At 35.6% G+C, this 24,265-nt stretch overlaps 5 protein-coding genes across 5 annotated transcripts; 1 reads left to right on the forward strand and 4 right to left on the reverse strand.

The window, feature by feature from the left end:
• Nucleotides 1-1,156: 1,156 nt before the first annotated feature.
• LOC147502701 (Pectin lyase-like superfamily protein) lies at nucleotides 1,157-4,492 on the reverse strand. Its single transcript, XM_086607531.1, has 5 exons — nucleotides 3,900-4,492; nucleotides 3,159-3,279; nucleotides 2,752-2,926; nucleotides 2,277-2,347; nucleotides 1,157-2,177 (listed from the first exon to the last, which is right to left on the reverse strand). Exons 1-5 carry the CDS (start codon nucleotides 4,338-4,340, stop codon nucleotides 1,516-1,518), a joined length of 1,470 nt encoding a protein of 489 aa, XP_086463657.1. The 5' UTR covers nucleotides 4,341-4,492; the 3' UTR covers nucleotides 1,157-1,515.
• Nucleotides 4,493-7,820: 3,328 nt separating this feature from the next.
• Nucleotides 7,821-10,659, forward strand: RAB18 (RAB GTPASE HOMOLOG B18). Its single transcript, XM_086607547.1, has 7 exons — nucleotides 7,821-8,011; nucleotides 8,096-8,233; nucleotides 8,311-8,379; nucleotides 9,079-9,144; nucleotides 9,394-9,515; nucleotides 10,047-10,175; nucleotides 10,345-10,659. The coding sequence occupies exons 2-7, from the start codon at nucleotides 8,107-8,109 to the stop codon at nucleotides 10,450-10,452; spliced, it is 621 nt and encodes a 206-aa protein (XP_086463673.1). The 5' UTR covers nucleotides 7,821-8,011; nucleotides 8,096-8,106; the 3' UTR covers nucleotides 10,453-10,659.
• An 887-nt stretch (nucleotides 10,660-11,546) lies between these two features.
• On the reverse strand, nucleotides 11,547-13,313 carry LOC147502703 (U-box domain-containing protein 26-like). The gene has a single exon (XM_086607550.1). It carries the CDS (start codon nucleotides 12,993-12,995, stop codon nucleotides 11,799-11,801), a length of 1,197 nt encoding a protein of 398 aa, XP_086463676.1. The 5' UTR covers nucleotides 12,996-13,313; the 3' UTR covers nucleotides 11,547-11,798.
• Nucleotides 13,314-14,888: 1,575 nt separating this feature from the next.
• On the reverse strand, nucleotides 14,889-20,043 carry LOC147502704 (ABC transporter I family member 10-like). The gene is made up of 7 exons (XM_086607551.1): nucleotides 19,818-20,043; nucleotides 17,210-17,301; nucleotides 16,965-17,136; nucleotides 16,755-16,841; nucleotides 16,055-16,180; nucleotides 15,830-15,952; nucleotides 14,889-15,446 (listed from the first exon to the last, which is right to left on the reverse strand). The coding sequence occupies exons 1-7, from the start codon at nucleotides 19,914-19,916 to the stop codon at nucleotides 15,237-15,239; spliced, it is 909 nt and encodes a 302-aa protein (XP_086463677.1). The 5' UTR covers nucleotides 19,917-20,043; the 3' UTR covers nucleotides 14,889-15,236.
• On the reverse strand, nucleotides 17,740-19,811 carry LOC147502705 (Pentatricopeptide repeat (PPR) superfamily protein). Its single transcript, XM_086607548.1, has one exon. The coding sequence runs from the start codon at nucleotides 19,740-19,742 to the stop codon at nucleotides 17,838-17,840; it is 1,905 nt and encodes a 634-aa protein (XP_086463674.1). The 5' UTR covers nucleotides 19,743-19,811; the 3' UTR covers nucleotides 17,740-17,837.
• Nucleotides 20,044-24,265: the final 4,222 nt, after the last annotated feature.

Here is a 24,265-nt window from a genome sequence, read left to right on the forward strand (position 1 = left end):
GCCCTCTAAAAAGATGACGTGGATCTGGATTTTAAAGCTCTGTATTGGTGATGCCCTGACACTCTAACTTGTGAGTTGGATAATTTTGATCAATGTTTATAGAGGTCTACTTCTGCTCTAATGTGAAAGTAGCTACAAAAAAATTATCGAGAAAAAAAAAGAAAAAAAGAAAAAAGAAGGCAAAAGAAAAAAGAAGGCGAGTGTAGCTACAAATTGCAGGAGTTATAGAGGTAAATTCCATAAAAAAGAAAAAAGTTAACAAATATTACCCCTATTAGATGAGCCAATTAGGATTTCTCCCACTAAATGGGAAATTAGGGTCCCCAATTCAGATATATTTGATTCAGACTAATACACATTTCCCGTTTGATGTTTACATGTAACAGTATATTGGGCGCCGCTTTGATAGTAAGTGGATTATATATGGTGCTGTGGGGTAAATCCAAGGAAATGAAGAGAATGACACTATGGACGAGCTCAAGACCATCAACAGAGGCTATCAAAGTCATTATCACTTCTATGAATAGCAGCAGCAACGACAATAACGACCACAACAACGACACCAACAACAACAGTGTTAAAGACAGTAATACTGCTACTATTGTTTTTCAACCGGACATTAATCTCAGCAGTCCTGTAATGACGAGCAACAAACTATAACATAGAAGATGAACAATGTAGTTTCACGTTTAAGATTGAGCGTTTCAAATGTATCCATTGGAGCAACACTCCCTCTAGTTTCTTTTTGCATTTTTTACTATGTTTAGATTTTTGAACTTCAGAATGCAACAACATCTTGTACAGAAATTACAATTACAGTAAATTTCACAATTCAATCTTTCGTTGGACATTTATCCTTACGGAATTGTTCTATTATTATCCTTGTATACAAGGAAAGCTAATGTTGTATGTACACGATTTCTCTATGCATTGAAAACTACTTAACTGGAAGGACTATATCTATATGGTTGTAAATATTGTCACCGTCAAACTAAGATTGTTAATTACTATTAGTCTCACTGTCAGATTTTCAATTGTAGGAAGATACTCTAAGTCTCTAACCATCTAATTCTAGAACTACAAAAATTTAGAAACAAACAACAACAAAAGTAACGAGTTTTTGAACCTATATGCGAACCATGTACACTTGGCAAAGTAAGAAAAAGAATAGCTCATTACTATATTTCAGTGAGAGTTCAGATTATACATTTCCTACAGTTCTTTTGTTTAATCAGGGAGAAAAATCTATAGGGTTATGTATTGGTATAATGGTATACCCAGAGACCGGAGTGTAAATGCATTTAAACACTAAATCACAAACCTGTCAATACTACACCTGCATGTGCTGTTCATATTACATCAGTCATCAGGGGTGTTGCATGTGCTGTTCATATTATAGAACCGATCCAATCCATTTACGCTGTTGTTAAAGATGCCTTTCATTCTTTGGACAGTGCACCGATGTGCTGCAAACGTTGTTAGGGCAATGTGGGGTGCAGAGGAACTTCAAGTATTTCATAGTATCTTGTCTTGAACCAGAGAGTTCTCATACAGTTGACACCAGGATGAACTGTTAGACTGAAGCTGCGAACAAGGCAATGGCAATACTCCTACAGTCATACCTGAGATAAATTCGCACTGCCATCTAGCTGATGGAGATAACCCGAGTATGCTAATATTAGTCAAACAAATTTCTTCAAAGGGTGCATCCTTTATACCCTCTAATACCGGCGCCTTTCCAGTGTTGATACTGATGACATTTCTTATGTATATACCCTTCACCGATGGCAGGGCTTTGGGATTCCATCCTTCATCAGGGTGGTCATTAGAGCCTCTACTAAACCTTATGGGTATCTTCACCCTGTCCAACGTTACGTTACTGATGGTGATATTGGTTATGTAACCACCTCTACCAATGTCAGTCTTTATGCGTACTCCAGCTGCTGAATTTATGATGTGTAAATTCTCAATAACCACATCAAATATTCCACCAGACATTTCGCTTCCAATTCCAACTCCAGAGCATGTTGGAGTTGTACCAGACACGTTTCTCACCATGATGTCTGAGCTTGGACGAGCCATTTTGATTCCATAATGGTCCCATCCACTCTTTACTGCAACTAAATCATCTCCACTCTCTATGTAACAGTCCTCTATGCAAACATGTGTGCTTGAATCTGAGTTAGAGACAAGGAGCACAAAACGAAGACTAGTTTTTAGCATAGAACTACCAATGTTGGGGGTATGGGATAGAATCAGATAGAAGTCTTGCATACCTGGATCTATACCATCTGTATTGGGAGAGTTGAGAGGGGAAAGAATCGTCATTCCTTTGACTACAACGTTACTGAAAACAAGTTGCAAGAACACCCCCTCAGTTTCATAACCGTCTAGGCCATCATATCAAAATTTAAAAACAATGGTATATGTGGAAGGCAGAAAAAGCAGACACAAGCACACAATGCATTGACGAAAGAAAGTAGAAGCAAAAGAACACCGACGTCGGTGACTTTAGGCAAAGCCACTAGTTAAGCACTCAAACAACCCTTCATTTTTTTAATAAAACTGAAAGTAGCTCCATATATATGCTCGCAATAGCATACATAATGGTGCAAGTAATAAGTATAAAAGTAATTCAGAACTACATTTAGAATTTCAAATAAAAGCATGTTCTGTGATGATAGATAACATCCTAGTAGAAAAGGAAGGAACTAATCAGCAATAACAGTTTAAGTAGTAGTCTCGTAATACCTGCAATAAACAGGATGAATGGTCCAGAAGGGAGAATTAAGGAAGGTGAGGTTGGAAATAAGAATGTTTTGAGAGTTCATAAGCTCAACAAGGTGTCCCCTTGTATGCTCCAGTGTTCTGTTCCACCAGAGGTCCCACCACATCTTCCCCTGGCCATCAATTGTCCCATTCTCTCCTGTAAGCACAAATCAATTAGTTTTCAAAAGAAGTTAAGGAGTCATAGTTTGTACTTTCGTAGAAAGAATTAAACGGTTCCTACAATATTTGGTAAGAGAATGATTAAGCTTCCTAATTTTGAACTCCATGGATATTCGTAACGTTTTTTTTTTTTTCGATAAAAATATTAGTAACTTCTTTACCATACAATCAAATATAATATAAATTGAATGAATAATTAGTGAGGCTACCTGTAATGACAACATCGTACAGACCATCACCATGAATAAGACTTATGTGTCTCCCTCCCAGTCGTTCTCTGCCTCTCCCATACGACGGCAATGGCTCTATTATAGGCCACTCTTGTGGATTCTGTTCTCCAGCACACCACAAAATCAGTGTACTCTTATAAATTTCAAAGTAATAACAGGCTTACACCTACCAACTATTTATGTCAACTAAAAGAGTTAAGCTAACAACCAGTACTGAAAACCAAACAAAACGTATTCCCAAGAAAACATCACATAGAAGAATAGAAAATGACCTTTGCATTTTTGTTTTTACAGAAAAGCTGAACTAGAAAGCAACTTCAAATTGGAAGAAGTTTGTCACTACTCTGATGAGCTGAGATAATAAGCAATCAACCCCTTGCCCAGGGCTGGACCACTATGGAGGGTTTCAAAGGCTCATGGTATCCCACCTTTGTATATGATACCAATCCACTCATACATATACGTGGGGCCTCCCTCATCTGGTACTGTGTTGTATCAGCAAAATACTTCCTAAAAGTGAAAGAGCCCCCTCGTCCATACTCTACATGTCCAAGGTGACGTGCCTACTGCGACACTGGGCTCTATCACTTTTCACCTCGAAGTACTAGATGACCAATGCTCTAGTGGATACACGAGTCATGACTCAAATAACTAATTGACATTTTAGCAGGAAAACATAATAAACAGAAAGCATCCAACATCAAAGAAATGAAGACACACCTGAGAACCAAGTAAAACAGCACCAAATTCCAAAAAGAGAGTAAAGTTACTGGTAAGATTAAAACTACCAGTTACCCATCTTCCCTTAGGAACATTAAGTTGTGATCCACCTTTATCGCCGAAACTTTTCAAATGCTGCATCGCTTTCCGAAATGCTAAAGTATTACAAGTTTTTCCATCACTTACCCCTCCAAAATCTTTTATTGACATCACTACTTTTCTCGTCAACCCTTTACGATAAAACCCAGAACAACTAGCTCTACTTTTCTCTTCTTGTTTTGTAACAAAACTGTTTTTTCCAAAAACTACCCATATCGGAAAAACCGTTTTGCTTGATATTTGTATCAAAGAAACGGTAATAACTGTAAGTATTAAAAGTATAACTGCCCTTGATGGTCTTTTGAAGTTTGTTATGAGAAAAGGTTTTTGTGATGAATCCATAAAGAGAAACAAGAATGAATGAAAGAAGAGAAAGGAGGATTGATCAAAATTTGCTTTTCTTTAGGAAGGTTATTTGACGAGGTACCTAAGCATTACGGCCTTAGCTGGAAGGTTTTGGACTCGTGAGTTGCGGGATTTTGCATGCTCGTGTTTATGAGAGACTTGTGTTTAGAATCGTGATCCCGGGACTCGAATCATGTCTAAGGTGTTGGAATGTCAAATATATGTGTCATCGAAATATAGATTATTATGTCACATACTTTTCTACGTGTACAATTTTCAATATTAAGAAGTTTTAGCCATGATTATTCGAAATAATGGTTGTCTGTTAATGTCCACACCACAATGATTATGCAGATTTAAAGAGTTTTAAAGAGTTGGAACTTGAAAGCATCATTTAAAACCAAAATTTCTAGTTTAAAGAATTATTATCCCAAATGGACAAGATATTATGATAAAAAAGAAAGGTGTGCCAGAATCTAGTCTGATGAAATCTCATCCATGAACAACTATGACAAGACTTATGTCTCTTGCACCTCCTTTATTTTTTTTAGCCACACATCTTGGGATGACCCAATGGTATACAACTACCAAGTTCTCCATCATATGAATCTCTTACTTTTCCAAATGGTTTTCAATTCCGTAAAATCTGCAAAGAATAATTGGTGTCGAAATATTGTGTTGAAACTCGTGTAGTAGAAAAAGGTGCTAAACTCAAGTCCCGGGAGCACAAGGTTGATTTTAATAGACATCTGTAGAAAGCCGTGATCCGTCTTTTTTCGGTTGGAAAGTCCGTAAGACTCACAAGTAAGGACTTTCCATATTTGTGATACAATACACCAAAGGGTAATATCCTAAATCACGTTGTCTTCGTACTGTCTTACCTTTGACGGCAATGTTGGATTGACGTGTCGTATTCTTATCTCCTCCTAGTCAGAATTTCCAAGGCTATGCTGTGTGTAGCGTATCTAAAATCAGTTTGACGACACTCGTGCCAGTGTAAGGAACTATTCCCCGCTCTTCACGGGTACTTTTTATGGTTGTACGAAGAACCTTAGTTGTTGTCGTCTTGTCCCCTGCTCATTTTCCAGTTGACCAAAAGGCCAAAACACATGAAAACAAAGTTGTTATTTATTTATGGAACATGAGGGGTTCTAAAGACATTTTATCTTAATACATAAATAAACTCAAAATTGTTAGGGTTTTAAAGACATATTTTATCTTAATACGTAAATAAATTCAAAATTATTAAGATATTTATAAGTTTTGGATTAGACTAATTTTTTGTAGATATGATCTCATAACTATTCTAAATATTGTCACAAATAATTAAAAAAAATTAAAAAATTCTAAATTTGTCAAATATAGTTAACAATTTACAAAATTTGACTAATTGTAGACCGTTCATTTTCACCATTTTTTATACTATATTTGGCAAGTTTAGAAATTTTTGATTATTTGTGACAATATTTAGAATAGTTAGAAAATCATATCTACAAAAAATTAGCCTAGTCTAAAACTTATAAATGCCTTAACAATTTTGAGTTTGTTTACGTGTTAAGATAAGATATGTTCCTAGAACTCTCTGCTCATTTATTAGCTTCTCCATTTGTCAGTTTATCTGGACGTAGCAGTAAAGTTATCCGAGCCTCTAGCCCATTGTGAATAGTCCATTATCCAAAGAAGGATCCATCTTCACGTGTTTACTATGGGCATGTTTGTAGGGCCCAGACCGTTTTCATTTCCTATGCTTGCTTCGATAGTTCCATTTGTTTATGTCGACCTTGGAGCTAGGCTCTGACTTTGTTACTTGTTAGCCCTTCCATTTTTTATTGGTCAAAGTTAGCTTTGCAGAAGTTGAACCAAACACATGGAAGTTAGAACCACTATATATAGTTATTTGTTAGACTAATTTTTTGTAGATATGATCTCATAACTATTCTAAATATTGTCACAAATAATTTAAAAAATTAAAAAATTCTAAATTTGACTAATATTCAAAATTATTAGGATATTTATAAGTTTTGGATTAGGCTAATTTTTTGTAGATATGATCTCATAACTATTCTAAATATTGTCACAAATAATTAAAAAATTAAAAATTCTAAATTTGTCAAATACAGTTAACAATTTACAAAATTTGACTAATTGTAGACCGTTTATTTTCACCATTTTTTATATTATATTTGGCAAGTTTAGAAATTTTTGATTATTTGTGAAAATATTTAGAATAGTTAGAAAATCATATCTACAAAAAATTAGCCTAGTCTAAAACTTAGAAATGCCTTAACAAATTTGAGTTTGTTTACGTGTTAAGATAAGATATGTTCCTAGAACTCTCTGCTCATTTATTAGCTTCTCCATTTGTCAGTTTATCTGGACGTAGCAGTAAAGTTATCCGAGCCTCTAGCCCATTGTGAATAGTCCATTATCCAAAGAAGGATCCATCTTCACGTGTTTACTATGGGCCTATTTGTAGAGACCCGGACCGTTTTCATTTCCTATAAAAATTTTGCTTCGATAGTTCCATTTGTTTAATGTTGACCCTCTTGGAGCTAGGCTCTTAAATTTTTAATTTGTTACTTGTTAGGTCGAGTCGATGGCTGGCTCTCTATCTTTGAAAAAAAGTAGTGTTAAAAGTCGATAAAGTAAATTTAAGCCTAAAAGTCAAAAAAATAGAAATTTAAAAGTCAGCATATTTTTTCTCTATCATTATTTTTTTGTATGTATATATCTGAAAGAAAGGATTCTACTCATCTATATTTTACTCTCTATATATAGAGTAAAAATAGATATATAAATAAAATAAAATAGAGTAGAGAATCCTTTCATATATATAAAGAGGAAATTAATAATAGAGAGTAAAATATGTTGACTTTAGCTCTACTTTTAAAGGGATAGGGAGCCATTGGACTCAGCCTTAGCCCTTCTATTTTTTATTGGTCAAAGTTAGCTTTGCAGAAGTTGAACCAAACACATGGAAGTTAGAACCACTATATATAGTTTTTTTTTTTTTTTTTTGGTAACTGAACCACTAAAGGGTGTCCCAACCATAGTAAAAAATATCGCGATATTTATCAAGATTTTAGTAATAGATACGAAAATATCGTGATATATGAGATTGTAAATATCGGTGATATTTCAACAGTATTTATAGTATTTGGAGATATATTGTGATATTTAGAGATATTTTGTTTAAGTAACAATTTTATTTAATATTTACCATCATATTTCAAATACAAAAAATATATCGTGAAATATTTATAATATCCACAATATTTACATGTAAAATAATGTAAAATATCTCCAAAGAGAAAAATATATTCACGATAAATATCCATATCCCAATATTTTGTACTATGGTCCCAACTTCTTCCCTCTTGCTCTCTTTTGCTAAAAATTGGTAAAATCTCAAATCTCCTCCTTGATCAACAATGTTGGACATAGTGAATATATTGGGCCTCCATTTAGAAAATGGATGGGCTTTTCACAAAAGTGAGTCGTGGCATACCGACATATATTTTATTCCACAAAAAGAAAAAAAAAAAAAAAAAGGAGTAGGAAGCTTTAGCATAAAGAAACCTTGCCATTTTCCATCACCTTCCTCATTCGTCCCACATCTAATCAAATTACTCACACAACCTAAAATCTCACATTATTATTTTCTCCAGGTAACAAATTTTGATTTTTAAATATGTCTAGGTTTTTATTATGTGGATAATTTTAAGAATTGGGTTTTGTTTGTGATGTAACAGTATTTGATTTGATGGACAGTCAACCAGAATTTGATTATTTGTTCAAGTTATTATTGATTGGAGATTCTGGTGTTGGAAAGAGTAGTCTTCTTTTGAGATTCACTTCTGAAACTTTCGACGATCTTTCCCCCACTATTGGTATGTTTTTTCTATTGGATCAAATTGTTTCAATTCAGATGGATCTAATATTATAAAGGTTATTATTTGCTGTGTAGGTGTGGACTTCAAGGTAAAACTAGTTAATCTCGGGGGAAAGAAGTTGAAGCTTGCAATATGGGACACAGGTAAATCTACCTTAACTAGCATCTGTTATTCTTGACGATCAATGTGTTACATTAATGGTATAAAATTGAGATACCTGTCTAACTTGTACCATTAACTCATTTTACAAATGATAACCTAGCTTCATTACTTTTATAAAATAGGAGTCGCATTTGCTTATCTCCGTTGCGACAACCAAGGAGACAATGACCCAATTCCAAACGTAATATACATTAGCAGAATCAATATCCTTAGAGGGATTGGGTGGTTATAGTATTGCTTCAGTGAAAGAAGATGAGTTTGTCTCGACTGTGTAGCTGTTGACATCGATCTTTAGCAGAGTTGGTTTAGCTTGGCTTGTTTAAGGATCGCCCTCGGGAAATATCCCATAAATAAGAAGAACTCTAACTTGCTCTTTGCCATACATCTAGTTGTCATGTTAATTTTATCTGTCATTGACGATATTATAATATTCAGAAGAATGTATTCATCTCATTTGAGCTATCAGCATGCTGCTTCCTTAACATTCGTTCTATTATTAAGTAATATATGTGGGCTAGAATATTTGATTAGACATGACATTTATTGCTTGGATGTATTAAAATATTGGTCTTTGTAGTTAATTCCAATGAGAAATTTAATTTCTGCTTTTTTAAAATTCACTTTACTGAACAAAAATAGAATTGACATTTTTTCCTAACTGCATTTTCTTTTGAATGCAGCTGGACAGGAGAGATTTAGAACACTGACGAGTTCATACTATAGAGGAGCACAAGGGGTCATCATGGGTGTGATTCTGTTTTCCCACTTTATTATTTTCTGTCTTTATGAAGAGCTTTTTTGTTTTTATAAATGTGATATTTTACTTATTTTCATAGCTGTTTAACTTATATATCATTTTTAATTTGGTAAACTTAATAAGTTAAGATTCTAAATATTTATCTGTATATGGTTAGATGAGATGAAAAATTAGACTCAATCAGTGGACTAGAAGTGTATGTTAACCTTTGGTTCGTTTTTTCCTGGAATTTCTGCAGTTTATGATGTAACTCGGCGAGAAACATTTACAAATCTTTCTGATATCTGGGCAAAGGAAGTCGACCTCTATTCAACTAATCAAGATTGTATCAAGATGCTTGTGGGGAACAAAGTTGACAAGGTACTTTGAGGATGTATATATATCTATATATGTTTTTTCCTCTTTTTTTCTTTTGTTGTAATTGTAGGTTCTCTTGATCTCCTTCTTTGTTTTCTCATAAAATTCTTCATTTTATCTAACAAAGAAAAAATTGATTACGTACTTCAGAATAGTGGAAAGAGGAACACTTAAAATTTTCTTCTCTGATTCTGTGACTCCGGCAGTAGACTTCAATTGCCGGAAAACATGAAATTTTCATTTTCAAGCAATTTGGCATGAAACTGGTAGAAAATTCTGGGACTTTATTTTCCTCAAAGTTGGGAGTTTTGGTGAAAATTGCGGTTTTGCAGATTGTTGGAATTCGAAGCTTAACTTTCATGGGTTTGGACTCGTGACTTAGCACATTGTTCTGAACATAAATAATCTCACGTAGTGTCTTGAAGTTTATTTTGTTATATTGTTTTAAATGTTCATTTCTCGAAAGTTTGAAATATATGTTGCACTCTGTTTAAAAAAATGTTTGATATGAATCTGGATTATTTGTTTCTACAGGATAGTGAAAGAGTGGTCACAAAGAAAGAGGGAATCGACTTTGCAAGGCAATATGGATGCCTTTTTCTTGAATGTAGTGCAAAAACTCAAGTTAATGTAGAGCAATGCTTCGAAGAACTTGTTTTGAAGGTACGGATTTTGGTAAACTATACCTTTTTATTTTGAGTTGATATGCTACAATGTAAAATAAAAAAGAATGCTACGACTTGCATATAAAGAGTACAGTTGCCACAATGTATTTTTATCTTCTTGTTGATATGCATGGTTATGTTTTCTTTTATTTAATGATTACTTGCAGATTTTGGATACTCCCAGCCTCCTGGCGGAGGGCTCAAAGGGTGTGAAAAAGAACATCTTCAATCAAAAGCCTCCAGAAACCGATGCATCAACTAGTGGCTGTTGTTGACTGATTTATATCTCAGGTCTCTTGCATATTAGCCCCGAACTGGATTCACGATGTTGGTTTCATTCTGATCCAACGGTCATTTAAATGTAATACATGTTTGGTTGAAAATCTGTAAATTCCTCAAATAGTAACTTTTCAAATTTTCACTTTTGTCAAACATGCTATAAAACCAATTACTATGATATTGGCAACTTTCTTCTGAGTCCTCATCCATATCTTGTGCCATCGGTATTTTAGGATAATAATCTAACTTGTTTAGCTGTATTTACTGTGAGGCCTTACGATTTTCTTGGTTTGAAATTGATCCAGTGTGGACGTTCAACCTTAGGATGTAGGATTTGTGTATTGTTCGTAATTAATCCATTTTTTTTTTAAATATATAGATTTTATCCGTGAGCGGAGCGAACATTTTGGAAGAAGGAGGGGTTATGCGGACAAAAACCAACTTGGTTGGTTTCTGTCTGTCTGTCCTCATCTCTTCCCTTCTGTTTTTTCTCTTTGTCTCTCTCACTCTCACTCTCCCTTTTCCTCTCCCTCTCCGGACATCTCTAAATCTCCACTCCTCCTTCTCCATCTCCACTCTTCCATCTTCCTCTCCCACTCCGCTCACCCCCACTGCTTAGCAGTTTTAGTTTTTGTGGCTTTCATATTGGTACTACGAACATTTTAAATTACCAAGGGAAAAGGAAACTTGTACAACAAAATTTGCATTCTGCAGTGGGGAAAATTCAAGTACTTTATGTGCACGCTGTTCAAGGTAGTGGGATTCTTCTAGCAAAGCAGCAAATATGTGGTGGTGTTCAAAGGAACCAATAGACAGGGAGAGTCGGAGAGGTCTTAAGGACACAGTACTTTCTACACTTCTCATACCTAACATTTTCAGGGGATAATAAACAGCAATAAATGACCGCTACACCATTTTAACCAGTTCTTTTTTGCTGTGTTCCTAAAATGGGAGTACAGTTGTAGTAACATGATAGTTGAGAGTTCGCATCTAAAACCTATGATTAGTTTGGGCAGAGATTGAAAGATGCAAAATGAGAGTTGTTATCTAAAAGCTACAAATGACTAAATCATTTTAAGTAAGAAGAGAGGGTTCACAAAATTTTCAATTCTGACACTGTGGAGCTGCAAATTGATCTGTATACATACTTACATAGTAATAGTGTAAGACCCTCTTCTGGACAACAAAAACACATTGAACGTTGAAAAACCAAGCACAACACACCCAACGTTGGAGTGATTCTTATGACGTTTCTGTACAGAATTGCTTCAAAGTGAACCACAGAACTCACTTAGTAATAAACAAGATCACAATGGAAAGCACATTTGTTTTGATCTTGTGTTTATAAGGATCTAAGTAGCTTAAGCAACATTCTGGCTTTGTTCTTGGCACTGGAACCGCATTGGCTCTGAAGTAGTAGTAGAAGCTGTGTCAGGACTCCTGCACAAATAGCTTCTTCTCTTACCTTTACCGACTCATAACAAATAGTCAAGAGAGAGTTAACAGCAGTCTCACTCCTTTCAGGATCAAAAGACGCTTCAAATATCTTCTTAACAAGAATAGGAATGCCATTTGGATTGTTGACTAATGCGTCTTTTCCACGGTCCGATTCTAGTAGAAGTTCAAGTGTGGCTAACGCTCTTGAGGCTTCACATCGTCTGTTGGGGGTCGATAGGTATGATAAAAGGCCATTTACTCCACCTTCTTGAATGAAACATTCCCGATTCGATTTTAATGAGCAAAGGGCAAGTATGGCTTTATTTGCAGCTTCGGAAGCCTCAGAATTTTCGCGTAGAAGATCAATCAGCTCTCGCAAGAGGCGTTTGGTTTGTCCTAGCACCAAACAAAGTTGTCTTGTATTCGAAGATGCAGCAATTGCTTCAACTAGATAACACAATTTCATCTTGATCTTAGTACTCCCCTGCTCCAACAAGATAAGGAATGATGCTAAATAGGAGGTTTCTCCAAGAATATGTAGAGAACCAGTATCACTATCAGGTAACAAGTTTAGAACACAATGTAGGGCCAGTTCTGCAAGTTCGGAATCTTCTTGGGACAGAATTGCTTCTTTAAGACCTAAGTTTTTAAATAAAAGTTGAAGTAGCTCTGGGAAAAAACCTAACTGAATCAAGTAAGATCTTCTCCACTTCACCTCTTCAGAAATAATTCTGATTTTACCTAGTGTTTCAAGCTTTGTTGTGAAGGTGGAGTCCTGGGACTCAATATTGTGTTTCAATACAGCCAAAGAGTGGTTAGGATTAAATGGTAAAGAGTGTTCGGGGTTGAACCTGTTGTCCATGCATAGCCAATGGTGAATAAGATGTTGAAGTGTATGATTCGGAACAAGGGATAGATCATGAAGCTTCTGCATTGTAACTGGGCATGTTAGATTCCCACCTGCAAGCCATTTCTCTATGCTTGATCTATCATAAGTTTGGCCAGTACATAGAGTGACTGGATCTTTAAACAAGTCTAGACTAATTGGACACTTAAACAAGTGAGGGATGTTCATCTGATCATCTTTCATCACTGACATCATTAAAAGAAAGAGGAATGTCACGAAGCAAATAATGCAAGATATGGTTCATCAATGCAACAACGCCAGAAGTTCTAAAATCAACAAAAATAGGAGAATCTGATGAAACTAAACTAAGTTAATAAGAAAAAAAGATGGAAAACATACAAAGGGTATTCAAGAAAACAGAAGGACTGAAGACTTGGCTGTTTTAAAGACAAATGCAAGCCAAGAAGAAAGCCATTGGATGAGAACACTCGAGAGAGACATACAGTCAAAACAGATTTAAAAAAAGTAGAATAAAATGTATCTTAGTTGGAGAAATGAGTTGAGAACCACTTGAGCACCACTTACAAACACCAAAGACAGCATGATGGTCCTTATCCATGTGAGCAGCAACAAATAAGGTGAAATAATAATTGTAGAAAACCATAGGATGTAGAGGTAGATTTTTCTTGCACTAGACAGTCAAAGTGACCCACCTACCATTATTTGAACAACATTATAATGCTTTTGACGTTTGAACCCACCTAATTATAATGATGAAAATCAATTTTAAAGTAACAAAGAAATTAGTATAACATCATGATTCATGATGGAAAACCATAAATTGAGGGATTGTGTTGGAAGAAGTACACCAAATTAGTAATACAAAAAGGAAAAAATAAATCGCACATCATTCATGTAGTAGGCTATAACTAGCAAAAACATATAACCTACTTAGTTTTCAAATTAACTGGCTGTTACAAACTATAGTCAGTTAATGACCTGTGCTACTTAGTTTTCAAATTAACTGGCTGCAACTTTTAATGGAAAAAAGAAGCAGATGGATAGCCGGATAGCCATAGGGGTCGCTGGATATATAGGTACTTCTAAAGTTTTAATACATGTAGTGCACCTGACTTTGACACCCAAATTCAAGGAAAACTGTCTTTTATAGACTTCCAGTATAACCTTCCATAAAAGTGCCTCAACTTCAGTCGGTATTTCCCGCCTTAAACTAGCACTTGTTGACTGGGGACCGAAAGTGATATTTGTTTCTGTTTAGATTAAACTATCGCAGCATCAAAAAAATACATCAGCTGTTGAACTAACTAAGGAAAACTTTGACTGGCTCTTGGCCATATCAATGATGTCGGATTGGTTGCCGCTCTTGGCCATATCAATGATGTCGGATTGGTTGCCAAAACCTTTTTCCAGAGTTTTGTAATATCAATGATGTGAATTAATAGTTAAATACTGATACTATGAACTACTCTGGCCTCGGCGAAACATCCAGTAGGCAGTAGCAAACTGTTTGGACATATTTAGATGGTCAAAGTCTTAATCAAGCATCATTATTTTGTTGTAGTCTTGCAGATGTACAAATGAAGGTTTTAGGTAACCAATACTTGCCTATTGCACTGTTTTTAAGCATTTGTAGTTTTCACTTTTGATCTTACAAGTTGGAAGACAACATAGACCCGAAAGAACAGGGCCTGGTATATTTAAATGCAGCCCCCAAAAACATGGACCAAAGAATAGGAATTTTTGGTGCTTGGACGAGGAGCTTTGTGGGCAGCGTATCTAGTAAGCAACACAATATCGTGTTTACTACCTTTGGTGGTCAAGCAGCATGAGATAGTGGAAGTTGTTGAGTTAGAGTGTCTTGTGCCGTTTGGCAGAACATCCTTTATACATTAGCAATTCCAGAGGCTGCTTGACCTTCACGCCATCAGGTAGAATGACCTATGAATCTACGATGTGATTATAAAGATATCTGTTAACAAAAACGTATTTCTGTATCCGGCGGCGTGCCAATATTCGACAGAAATACTTATTTTAACATCACGATTCATGATAAAATGATGAATATTGTTTAGGCTCCACGGATACCAGCAACCTATGGACATAGTAAGCCAAGCGTTTTAGACGTGATTACCTTGCAAAAGTTGCAATACTTCCACCAATTATAGTGAATAATTATACATATCTTAACTCCTGGAGTTAGGCAGCTTAATGGCTGATGGCTCCTACAAGGCTACAACTACAAACAATGAAAGCAGAAATGCAAATTTACGAGTTCGACTTGCTATAGATGAGAACTTCAATTTTGCACCCAAGTACGAATGCTACAGGGCGGGTTGAAAATAACTTACTAAAAATCCCCTCCCCCCCCCCCAAATACACAAAAAAAAAGTCCTTTGGGTTGACCGTGTTATTTTTGTGTACATTTGGTGGGGGGGTAGACCCTAATTTCCTATCTAGGGGGGGAGGTAATACTCGTTAACCCTTAATTTTATCAGTATAAGAAGAAATCCTCTCTTTTAAGAAACCCCTGATACTTGAAGCATCACTGTGCATAATGACCTTCCCATCTTCCATATAAACAGCACCATCTGCATATTCTAGCTCTTCCAAGCGGTGTGTCACCCACAATGCCGTAACTTCTTCTAAACCACTTAAGGAGTTCTTAACTGCCTTTATCACCCCAATCTGGTAAACAATAAAAAGCTTATTGTTGATGAATTGATACAAATCTCAACTCTTCTACTCAGAATCTAACAACAAAAGAAAAATCGGGTATGCATAAGGCCTTCCAAAATGTAATCTAAAAAGCATTATCAAACGCGAGACTGTACCACGAGCTTTGTTCAAGTAGAAACAGTGTGCCCTTTTGGATTGTGGCTACAGTCCAACAAACCCAATAGGGAGAAAAATGGATCTGCAGGGTCCCAAATGAATTGGCTAGGTTAAATTTGGATCCTAGGCTCCTAGCGAGGGCATTAAGAGTCTTGGGGGCATAACTTACACTAAAAGTAATAACAACAATAATTGTGGAAAGTATCTTGAGAAAAATATGAGATGACATGTAATACCTGATCACTTTCATCTAAAAATGTTGTGAGTTCATCAAGTAACAACACTTTGCACGCTTCAGCTAAGGCCCCAGCAATTGCCACTCTTTGTTTCTGACCACCACTAAGAGTTTGAACTGGCCTCTAGGAAGTAACAAACGCAGGAAGATAACAGTAAACAAAAAAATATCCTTCAATACGACAAACTTTGTGTAGTGTAATTATGTCTAGACGTCCACAACCTACTTGCAAATAGTCAGACATGCCCACAGCATCTAGTGCTTTTGCAACTCTTGCCTTAACCTCATCCTGCGTCAAATTGACCTTCCCAAGACCAAATGCAACATCAGCTTCTACTGTAGGCAGCACTACCTGCACGAATCCAATACAAGTGGTTGCTTCACAAATTCCTTGTGCTTATCCATAATCGCATTCTAATGATGTCAAGTCATGAGAAATGGGAGTTAACCCTAAAAGGAAAAGCACACGGCTACACCTGTAGTCGACATGATATTTGTGCCTTTCAAGAAAATAGTCCTATACAGATTCCCAATGCAAGGATATTCTCAAAAGTCTTGTCATTAACAGGGGTAACTCCTTACCATTCTCATCGTACAAGAGATGCTCTACAAGTCAAGTCTCACTTACTATATCTCTCTCTTCCGCTTCTTTTTGTTTGTGTGGGGAGGACAGCTACCACAAACATACTCAACAAGCTTTTTTTGCATTATTGAAAAATATAAACAAGGTTTTTTTGCAAACTTTTTATTTCTAATATTATTTTATGTTTTGTTGGTACTTAATGTTTTAAGAATGTCGAGCCAGAAGCTCTGCTAATGGGAAATACCCATGAACAGATACCCCTACTCACACCATAAAAGCCCTGTGACTAAAGAGATATCCAAATGCTATGCAACAAAAGCACCGATAACATACATGAACCCACCTGATGGTCAGGGTTTTGAAAAACAAAGCTTCTAGGTCTCTTGACATATAGAGTCCCATGAGTAGGTTTCAAAAGGCCAGCCAACACCTGTATGACAGCCAGAGCTTTAGTGATTCAGACACCAAACTAAGTTATTTGTAGGTTTATATCAGGATAAAGTATGAACTGGTTAGGCGGACGATACAATCAACAAAGAAAACCATTAAGTACCTTTAAAAGGGTAGATTTTCCGCAACCGTTGGGTCCAAGAAGCATCCATAACTGTCCTGAAGGAATGTGAAGTGAACAGTCTTTGAGAATTGGGACACACTTCCCAGTTTTTGTCTTGACTGTATAACTCAAATTTCTCCCTTCAATGGCGAGATTCTCAGTTACAACATTGCTACAAATAAAAGGAACCCCGTAAGAACATTGGAAACATGAGTTAAAACCAAGAATGTAGTTAGAGCTCAAACCTTGTTGGTGCAGCTGCATGGAGAGGAGAAAAGTAAGCAGAGGCTCTCATTAGAGCAGAGTGGCTCATTGAATTAACGAATGAACTTATTACCTGTAATACCAAATAACTAGCTGGATCACAATTGGTGAAATTCAAACCGACTCAAAAGACCTGATTGAGAAGCTGAGAATAGTGACTGTGCAAGAAGAAAATCCTTGCACAGAAATGCTAGAACAATCCTAAGCGAGTGGCACCCACCACTTTCAAAGACAAAAGAAGTGACTATTACATTCTCCCATTCCCACGAGCCCCTTTCTGTTTTTCTTTATCTGCTCCTTCTATCATTTCCACAGCAAGGTATATGATGGAAATATAAGACATGTCGGTGATTTGGGGTGGAGCAAGACGGTGTTGTACAATGGTGGTGGGAGGGAAAGGGGATAGGAGAGGGAATGAGGGCGTCTAAGATGCCCAAAAAGAATGAGAAAGGGGAATCTGACTTATTATCTTGACATCTCAGACAAATGGACAGCAGTAATTTGGTCAGTTTACACCTCAAAACCACATGAAGATCCATATGAGATGAATTAATACCATCTCAGCTAGATCATCCTCATTATTTGCCCGGTGAAAAAGAATGTTTTACTTTACATGGCACAAATGTTCTCAACATCTGGTGTATAACCATATGCAAAGAGATTTCCCGTAAGGGCGTCTAACTCGCTATAAAGATGATTAGATGCAGGATGAGTACGATCCTCCATCCCAAATCTATGTACACCACTCTTTAGCTCAACCCAACTGCATCCCGGAGTCTTATGTATGTTGGTATTCCTCATGGTTTGCCGCATTTCTGAAACATCCTCATATCTTCCAGTGGAACCATAGACGTTTGAGATCAACACATAGCTCCCACAATGGTCTGGCTCGAGCTCAAATACCTTTTGTGCTGCAATGTTAGCCAAAGGTGCATTTCGATGGAGTCGACATGCAGCTAGAAATGCTCTCCAGAGCACTGCGTTGGTTTCAACTGGAATTGTGAGTGCCAACTGATAAGCCTCATTTAGATGCCCCGCTCGACCAAGCATGTCGACCACACAAGCATAATGCTCAATGGTCGGAATCACCCCATAATCCAACTCCATCTTGGCCAGAAAATTACGTCCACTTTCTACTAGGCCTGCATGGCTACAGGCGGACAAGATAGTGACGAATGTAACCTCATCCGGCCTAACACCTTTCTCACACATGCGCGAGAACATGTCTAATGCCTTATCAGCATACCCATGCATGCCATAGCCCATAGTCATGATGTTCCATGAAGCCACATCTCTATTTCTCATCTTATCAAAAACTAACTGTGCATCCTCCAGACTACCACATTTCGCATACATGTCCATAACAGCGTTTTCTACATGTACACACTTAACGTCTTTAATGTAACAATCCTTTGTCATACCATTTACAATCATGTAACCATGAATTTCTCTACCACGCATAAATGCGGACAAATGGGAGCATGCCGGGAGGACAGTGGTGATTGTGACAATATCCGGTTGAACACCAGCACCTTGCATCCTATGGAAAAGCATCAAAGTTCCATTATAATCTGCAGATTGTTCATGAACTGAAATAATCGAGTTCCAAGAGAACAAATCCCGTTCAGACATATTTTCAAAAAAATTATCCGCGGCAGCAACAGATTTGCATTTCCCATACATATCTATCAACGCATTGGAAACAGAAATATCTGATTCATACCCAGTTCTCTTCACATAACCATGAATTATTCTCCCATTCTTTAAATCTTTAGTCATTGTAAAAACGGATAAAATACCAGTCAATGTAAACTTAGTAGGGGTCACCCCTTCTTCCATCATTTTACCAAAAACATCCAAAGCCTCAGTAAACTGCCTAATCTGTGCATACCCATTAATCAGTGAATTCCATAAAACAACATCCTTTTCCCCTTTACTCAACTGTTCAAACAAATGTTGTGCCTCAACCATGCAACTAAACTTCAAATAAAAATTAATCAAAGAACTAACAATAAACGAATCATTATCAAATCCACTTTTCAACACTTCCCCATGAATTCCCCTAACTTCCCCTACTTTTCCTAAATCACAACAAGCCTTAATAACACAAGGGTACGTATACTTATCAGGAACTACATTATCGTGGCGTCGCATTTCTTGATATAATTCAAACCCATCTCTTGAAAGACCATTTCCAACTGACCCAGCAATAATAGCATTCCATATAAACAAATTCCGTTCAGGGGCATTCTTAAAAATGGCAAAAGCATCATCGGGTCGATTGCATTTTGAGTAAAGGTTAATCAAGGCAGTTACAGAAAAAGGGTAGTCCATAAAATCATTTAAAAGTATTGTAGCATGAATTTCTTTCCCTTTTAACACATTCTTTTGATGAGCACAAGCTTGTAATGAAGAAAGTAAGGTTCTTAGTTTACTGGGTATCTTAGTTTGTTCACCAAAAGTTGACAACTTGCGCAAAACGGTATCTTTTTTGGCTGTGATTAGTTTGTTCATTGAAGAAGAATAATGGATTTATAGATATGTATACATTATGCACTGGAAAGAAGGAGTGAGTGAAATAGAACTTACCACCAAAATGAGGCCTTGGCAACAACAGTGAATATCCACACACAGTCTGATGGTCACCAGGCAGGAAGTCCAGTCCTCAAACCCTGATATATAATTCATGTAGGCAAGAGGACTACGAAATATCAACTTCTATGTTTTTTTGGAAAACATCAGTATAGGTTTTTCAGAATATCGATATTTTGTTCAGTATGATATTTTGGTCTAGTATTGAGAAATTTTGGTCAGACTATATCCATGCCCATATCCATTTTTTTCAATACAAAACCAGATCCGGATCCATGACCGAATGGATTGCATACCATAGAACCATGGGCCTCAGCCCTAACCACTCAATCACCCAACAATGGTTATTATTTGGAAGATATATTAACAAAAATTTTCCTCCCGGATCTAGGAGGATCGAACCATAAAACCCATTAAAATGGATAATCCATATCCGACCCATTTTCTTATTATTTTCAAACACCTCAGCCCTCTCAATCCAATATGGTTATATGTAAACTCCTCCCTCACGAACATACCCATATAACCTCTCTATTATTTACACCTTGCTAATTAATCTCCCTGCTTTTCAGATTATGAGCAATTTGTGGTCTAATTCTTATCCCTTGAAATTTTCTGTTTCCCATTCTACCATTTTCATTAAATCAAACCCTTAAATTAACTGAAGATCCTTACACTGAAGAACACCTTTCCAATAAAAGCAGACAAACAACAAAGATTCTTCATCCTTAAACTAAAAAAGAACACCAATTTCATTGTGACAAAAAATGGGTTTATAGATACAAAATTGAGTGGGGGACTGGGGGAGAAGTTGAATCTACTTATTGCTGGTAGTGTATTTGTGGAAATGCCCACGGGAAATACAATTGCATGAACCACAATCATTTGTCTATACATTTCTCTACTCGACGTTTCTTTGATACCACATGTGTGTAACATTATGATTTTTGGTTGTATTGGTGAAAGAATCATAAAGATGTACCAACTATTATTAGTGAAAGAATCATAAAGATGTACCAACTATTATACTATTTTCATTAATTGCTTTGGGCGAGACAAGGGTTGATGGATGAAGGACATTGTGATTGGAAGGGGCCATGAACCTACTACTGCCATATTCAATTTGTTCATTGGTGGATACTTTCCATTTCTAAAACACAAGATGTTTTCAATTCCAAGAATGAACTAGCCATTTACACCGTACCAACTTTAAAATCCGAACAAGCTCGACTTCTAATTTTCATGTGGAAATTTAAATTTACATAGTAGTGTGACATATGACAATTTGAATTTACATATGCAAATTTAATTTTACAGAGTAGTTTGATATATGAAAAGTTGAATTTACATATGAAATTTTAAGTTTACATAGTAGAATTATTTGTGAAACAAAACAAGCCTAATGAAAACACGTATGGAAATATATTTTTACATATTAGTTTTTGAAACTAAACATGTCGGTAAAAACTTAGATAACCTATGAATTTTCATAGTTGTTTAACCTATGCAAAATTGTATTTATATATAAAAATTTAGATTTTCATAGTAGATTACTAAAATAAAACAATTCTAATATCGGACGTATGCCATGAAAATCTTAATTACACAAAAGATTAACCTATGAAAATTTTAACCCGCATAAGATGTGATGTAGGAGTTCTTTTTGTTCAAGATGGATAATGGCTATTGAAAAAATGAAAAAAGTACGGTTTACAATAACATTTTCTTTCTGACATTGGACTACATTTATTTCCACAAAGATGAATAACAAATACGACTCATGAATCACCATTGTAATCATACAACTTTCACCCAAACCAAATGCTCAAGCCCTTGCATTTTTTTTGTATGTGATGACCTTGTATTATGCAAACTTAAAACTACATAGCAATATCACTGAATTTTCATAGACGTTTTTTCTAACATCTGAGTTCTGAAAGGTGACACAGGCTATGCAATGAAAATTCATATTTTCATATGCCAATATGAATTTACATATGCAAATATGAAATTTCATATATATTTTTATGACATCTGACAGGTGACACAAGTTATGTAAATATGAATACATATATGAAAATATGAATTTACATATACACATGGATTTTCACAAACATTTTTTTTTGTCATCTAACAGGCGACACAGTCTATGCAAATCTGAACTTACATATGCAAATATGAATTATGATAAACTTTTTTCTAACATGGCTATGGAAATCTGACAAATGCATCAGGCTCATTTTTTCCATTACATCCAGAATTCAAAGATCAAGAATTCAAACAAAATTAGTATCCAAAAGTTACATTCAGAATTCAAAGACAAACTGACATTGCATAAAAGATCAAAGATTTACGTCCTTAATTCAAACAAAATTAGTATCCCAAAGTGATCCACCAGACTACCAATAAAACACAACACATCATTTCATGATATTCTTTCTTTGAAATGTTTTCTTAGTTTTCACCACATAGATATCAGATGTTTTATGTATCATATTCCTTTCCTTTAAGTTGTACATCGAATTAGGTTTTCCCATTCAATTTGCCTCTTCCTCCCCATTCAACTCAGTCTCTCAATGTCCTTCAACAAAAACTATAAAAAATTTGTCCAAAAAGAGTTTCTTTTGCCTTGGCGATCTGAACATCTCTAATTCTTCATTTGAACTCTTGAAAAAGTGTTATCATAGGCAAAACAGTATAACAAAACACCTTGGTAGAGCTAGTAGGTTTTACCTCCTGTTGCAATAAAGGGGAAAATAATAAATAAGTCTGTTAAACTGACATTTCAAAATTTACTTTCACATATATGAAAATACAAATTTACACGGCAAATTCAGCTATGCAAGTAAACATTCGAAAATATAAATTTACATAGTTATTATTGTAACCAAAACAGTACTGATGAAAGCAAGCATACATATATAAATTTACATTCATATAGAAATATGAATTTACATTCAAATTTGCACAGGCTATGTAAATATGATACAAATTCAAATCTTCATATCAACTACAGAGTGTGAACTTCATATCAACTACAGAGTGTCAACTAATATCAATTTCAGACAACTTAAAATATGCTTAAATACGAATTTACATACGAAACTATATATGTAATTTACAAATTCATACATATATAAATTAGGCATTTGCATATATAAAAATATAAATTCTCATAAAAAATTTGTATTTAAAACAATTTTTTTTTTAAAAAAACATGAAAAAATATGATTCTCACCTTAGATTTTGTTTATTTACAAACAAAATTAAAAAAAAAAATGATTTTTACCTTCGCTTTCATCTTTTTATCAGTAGTTGCTTTCCTTTTTGTTTGTGACATGGAAACTTTTGATTTTTTTTGTTTTGGTGGGTGTTTCTCTCTTATTTTTCGGTTGTTTTGTCATCTTAATTTGGTTTTGCAGGATATCTAGGGTTTACAAGAATAGAGGATGCGGCGAGAAGAAAGAGAGAAGATAAATTTGAGATCTAGGGTTTTATGTGTGGGGGGTATTTTAGTCAGTTTGGGTATTTTAGAAAAATAGAAGGGTTTTATGGGTTAGTACGTAATGAGGGGTTTTTATGCTAGTTATGTATCAACTAGGGAGATTAAACCCAAAATCTGATGTGCATTGATCTAGGAGAAGGACAGGGGCGGTCTGTTTTGTGGATTGTGTCGAAGATTTTGGTCATTTTAGATGATGTATAATAAGTGTGTAACCACGTGATTAGGCATGGTAAAAAGAGTATCCATGAAGAGGTTCTGCGGTTTGGTATGTTACTATCAATATAACAAGGGAAGGAAGTTTTATGACCAACGGCTGGGATTTAGTTTCAAGGGGTATAAATCGACGGTTCAGACGAGTGCCACGATGACAGAGTGAGGTGGATTAGAAATTAATTAGAGTAGTAATTATGAAATTAAACAAAAGAACCCTTCGTCTCCTCCAAACTTCCTTTGCCCTCTCAATTCTCCACTTTACGTCTCCCCCTCAAAACAATAAAATAAAATCAACATCGTTCTCTCTCTCTCCAAATTGAGTTCTCTCATTAGAACAAATTCTATCCATTCAATCAAGGTAAAGGAAGAATTTTACTGTCCAAATATTTCAGTCATGTGCCGAATTGCCAAGACAAACACAATCTTTTCGTGATTATGTTAATCATATCTAGCATCTACCACAAGGACTGATTTAATCAGATTTCCATGTACTATTTTCCCAATTCTCAGCCAACCAATATTTGTGCAAGTGGTTAAGATTCCAATGAAGATGAAGACATCTGGCTTGATTCCTGAAAGTTTCATATCTAGAAACAAAGCCAAAGCTTCGACATATCTTCTATTCTAGGCATAGGATTGAATCATGGCATTCCAAGAGATAAGATCAGGTTTTGAAATATTTTGAGAGCCTGCAAAGAGTAGCTAACTTTTCCATGTTTAGAGTACA

This window comes from Coptis chinensis, chromosome 4 (genome assembly GCF_015680905.1).
Source record: "Coptis chinensis isolate HL-2020 chromosome 4, ASM1568090v1, whole genome shotgun sequence".
NCBI lineage: Eukaryota > Viridiplantae > Streptophyta > Magnoliopsida > Ranunculales > Ranunculaceae > Coptis > Coptis chinensis.

Excerpts from the sequence above, each read along its gene's own strand:
- LOC147502703 (XM_086607550.1), bottom strand. The coding sequence starts at position 12,995 with ATGATGTCAGTGATGAAAGATGATCAGATGAACATCCCTCACTTGTTT.
- RAB18 (XM_086607547.1), top strand. The coding sequence starts at position 8,107 with ATGGACAGTCAACCAGAATTTGATTATTTGTTCAAGTTATTATTGATT. Across the intron at positions 8,234-8,310 it reads CGATCTTTCCCCCACTATTG|GTGTGGACTTCAAGGTAAAA; the intron begins GTATGTTTTTTC and ends TTTGCTGTGTAG. Across the intron at positions 9,516-10,046 it reads TGGGGAACAAAGTTGACAAG|GATAGTGAAAGAGTGGTCAC; the intron begins GTACTTTGAGGA and ends TTGTTTCTACAG.
- LOC147502705 (XM_086607548.1), bottom strand. The coding sequence starts at position 19,742 with ATGAACAAACTAATCACAGCCAAAAAAGATACCGTTTTGCGCAAGTTG.
- LOC147502704 (XM_086607551.1), bottom strand. The coding sequence starts at position 19,916 with ATGAATTATATATCAGGGTTTGAGGACTGGACTTCCTGCCTGGTGACC. Across the intron at positions 17,137-17,209 it reads CATGCAGCTGCACCAACAAG|CAATGTTGTAACTGAGAATC; the intron begins GTTTGAGCTCTA and ends TTTTATTTGTAG. Across the intron at positions 16,181-16,754 it reads TTCAAAACCCTGACCATCAG|GTAGTGCTGCCTACAGTAGA; the intron begins GTGGGTTCATGT and ends GGATTCGTGCAG.
- LOC147502701 (XM_086607531.1), bottom strand. The coding sequence starts at position 4,340 with ATGGATTCATCACAAAAACCTTTTCTCATAACAAACTTCAAAAGACCA. Across the intron at positions 2,348-2,751 it reads ATTCATCCTGTTTATTGCAG|TAACGTTGTAGTCAAAGGAA; the intron begins GTATTACGAGAC and ends ACTTGTTTTCAG. Across the intron at positions 2,178-2,276 it reads TACAGATGGTATAGATCCAG|ATTCAAGCACACATGTTTGC; the intron begins GTATGCAAGACT and ends TCTCTAACTCAG.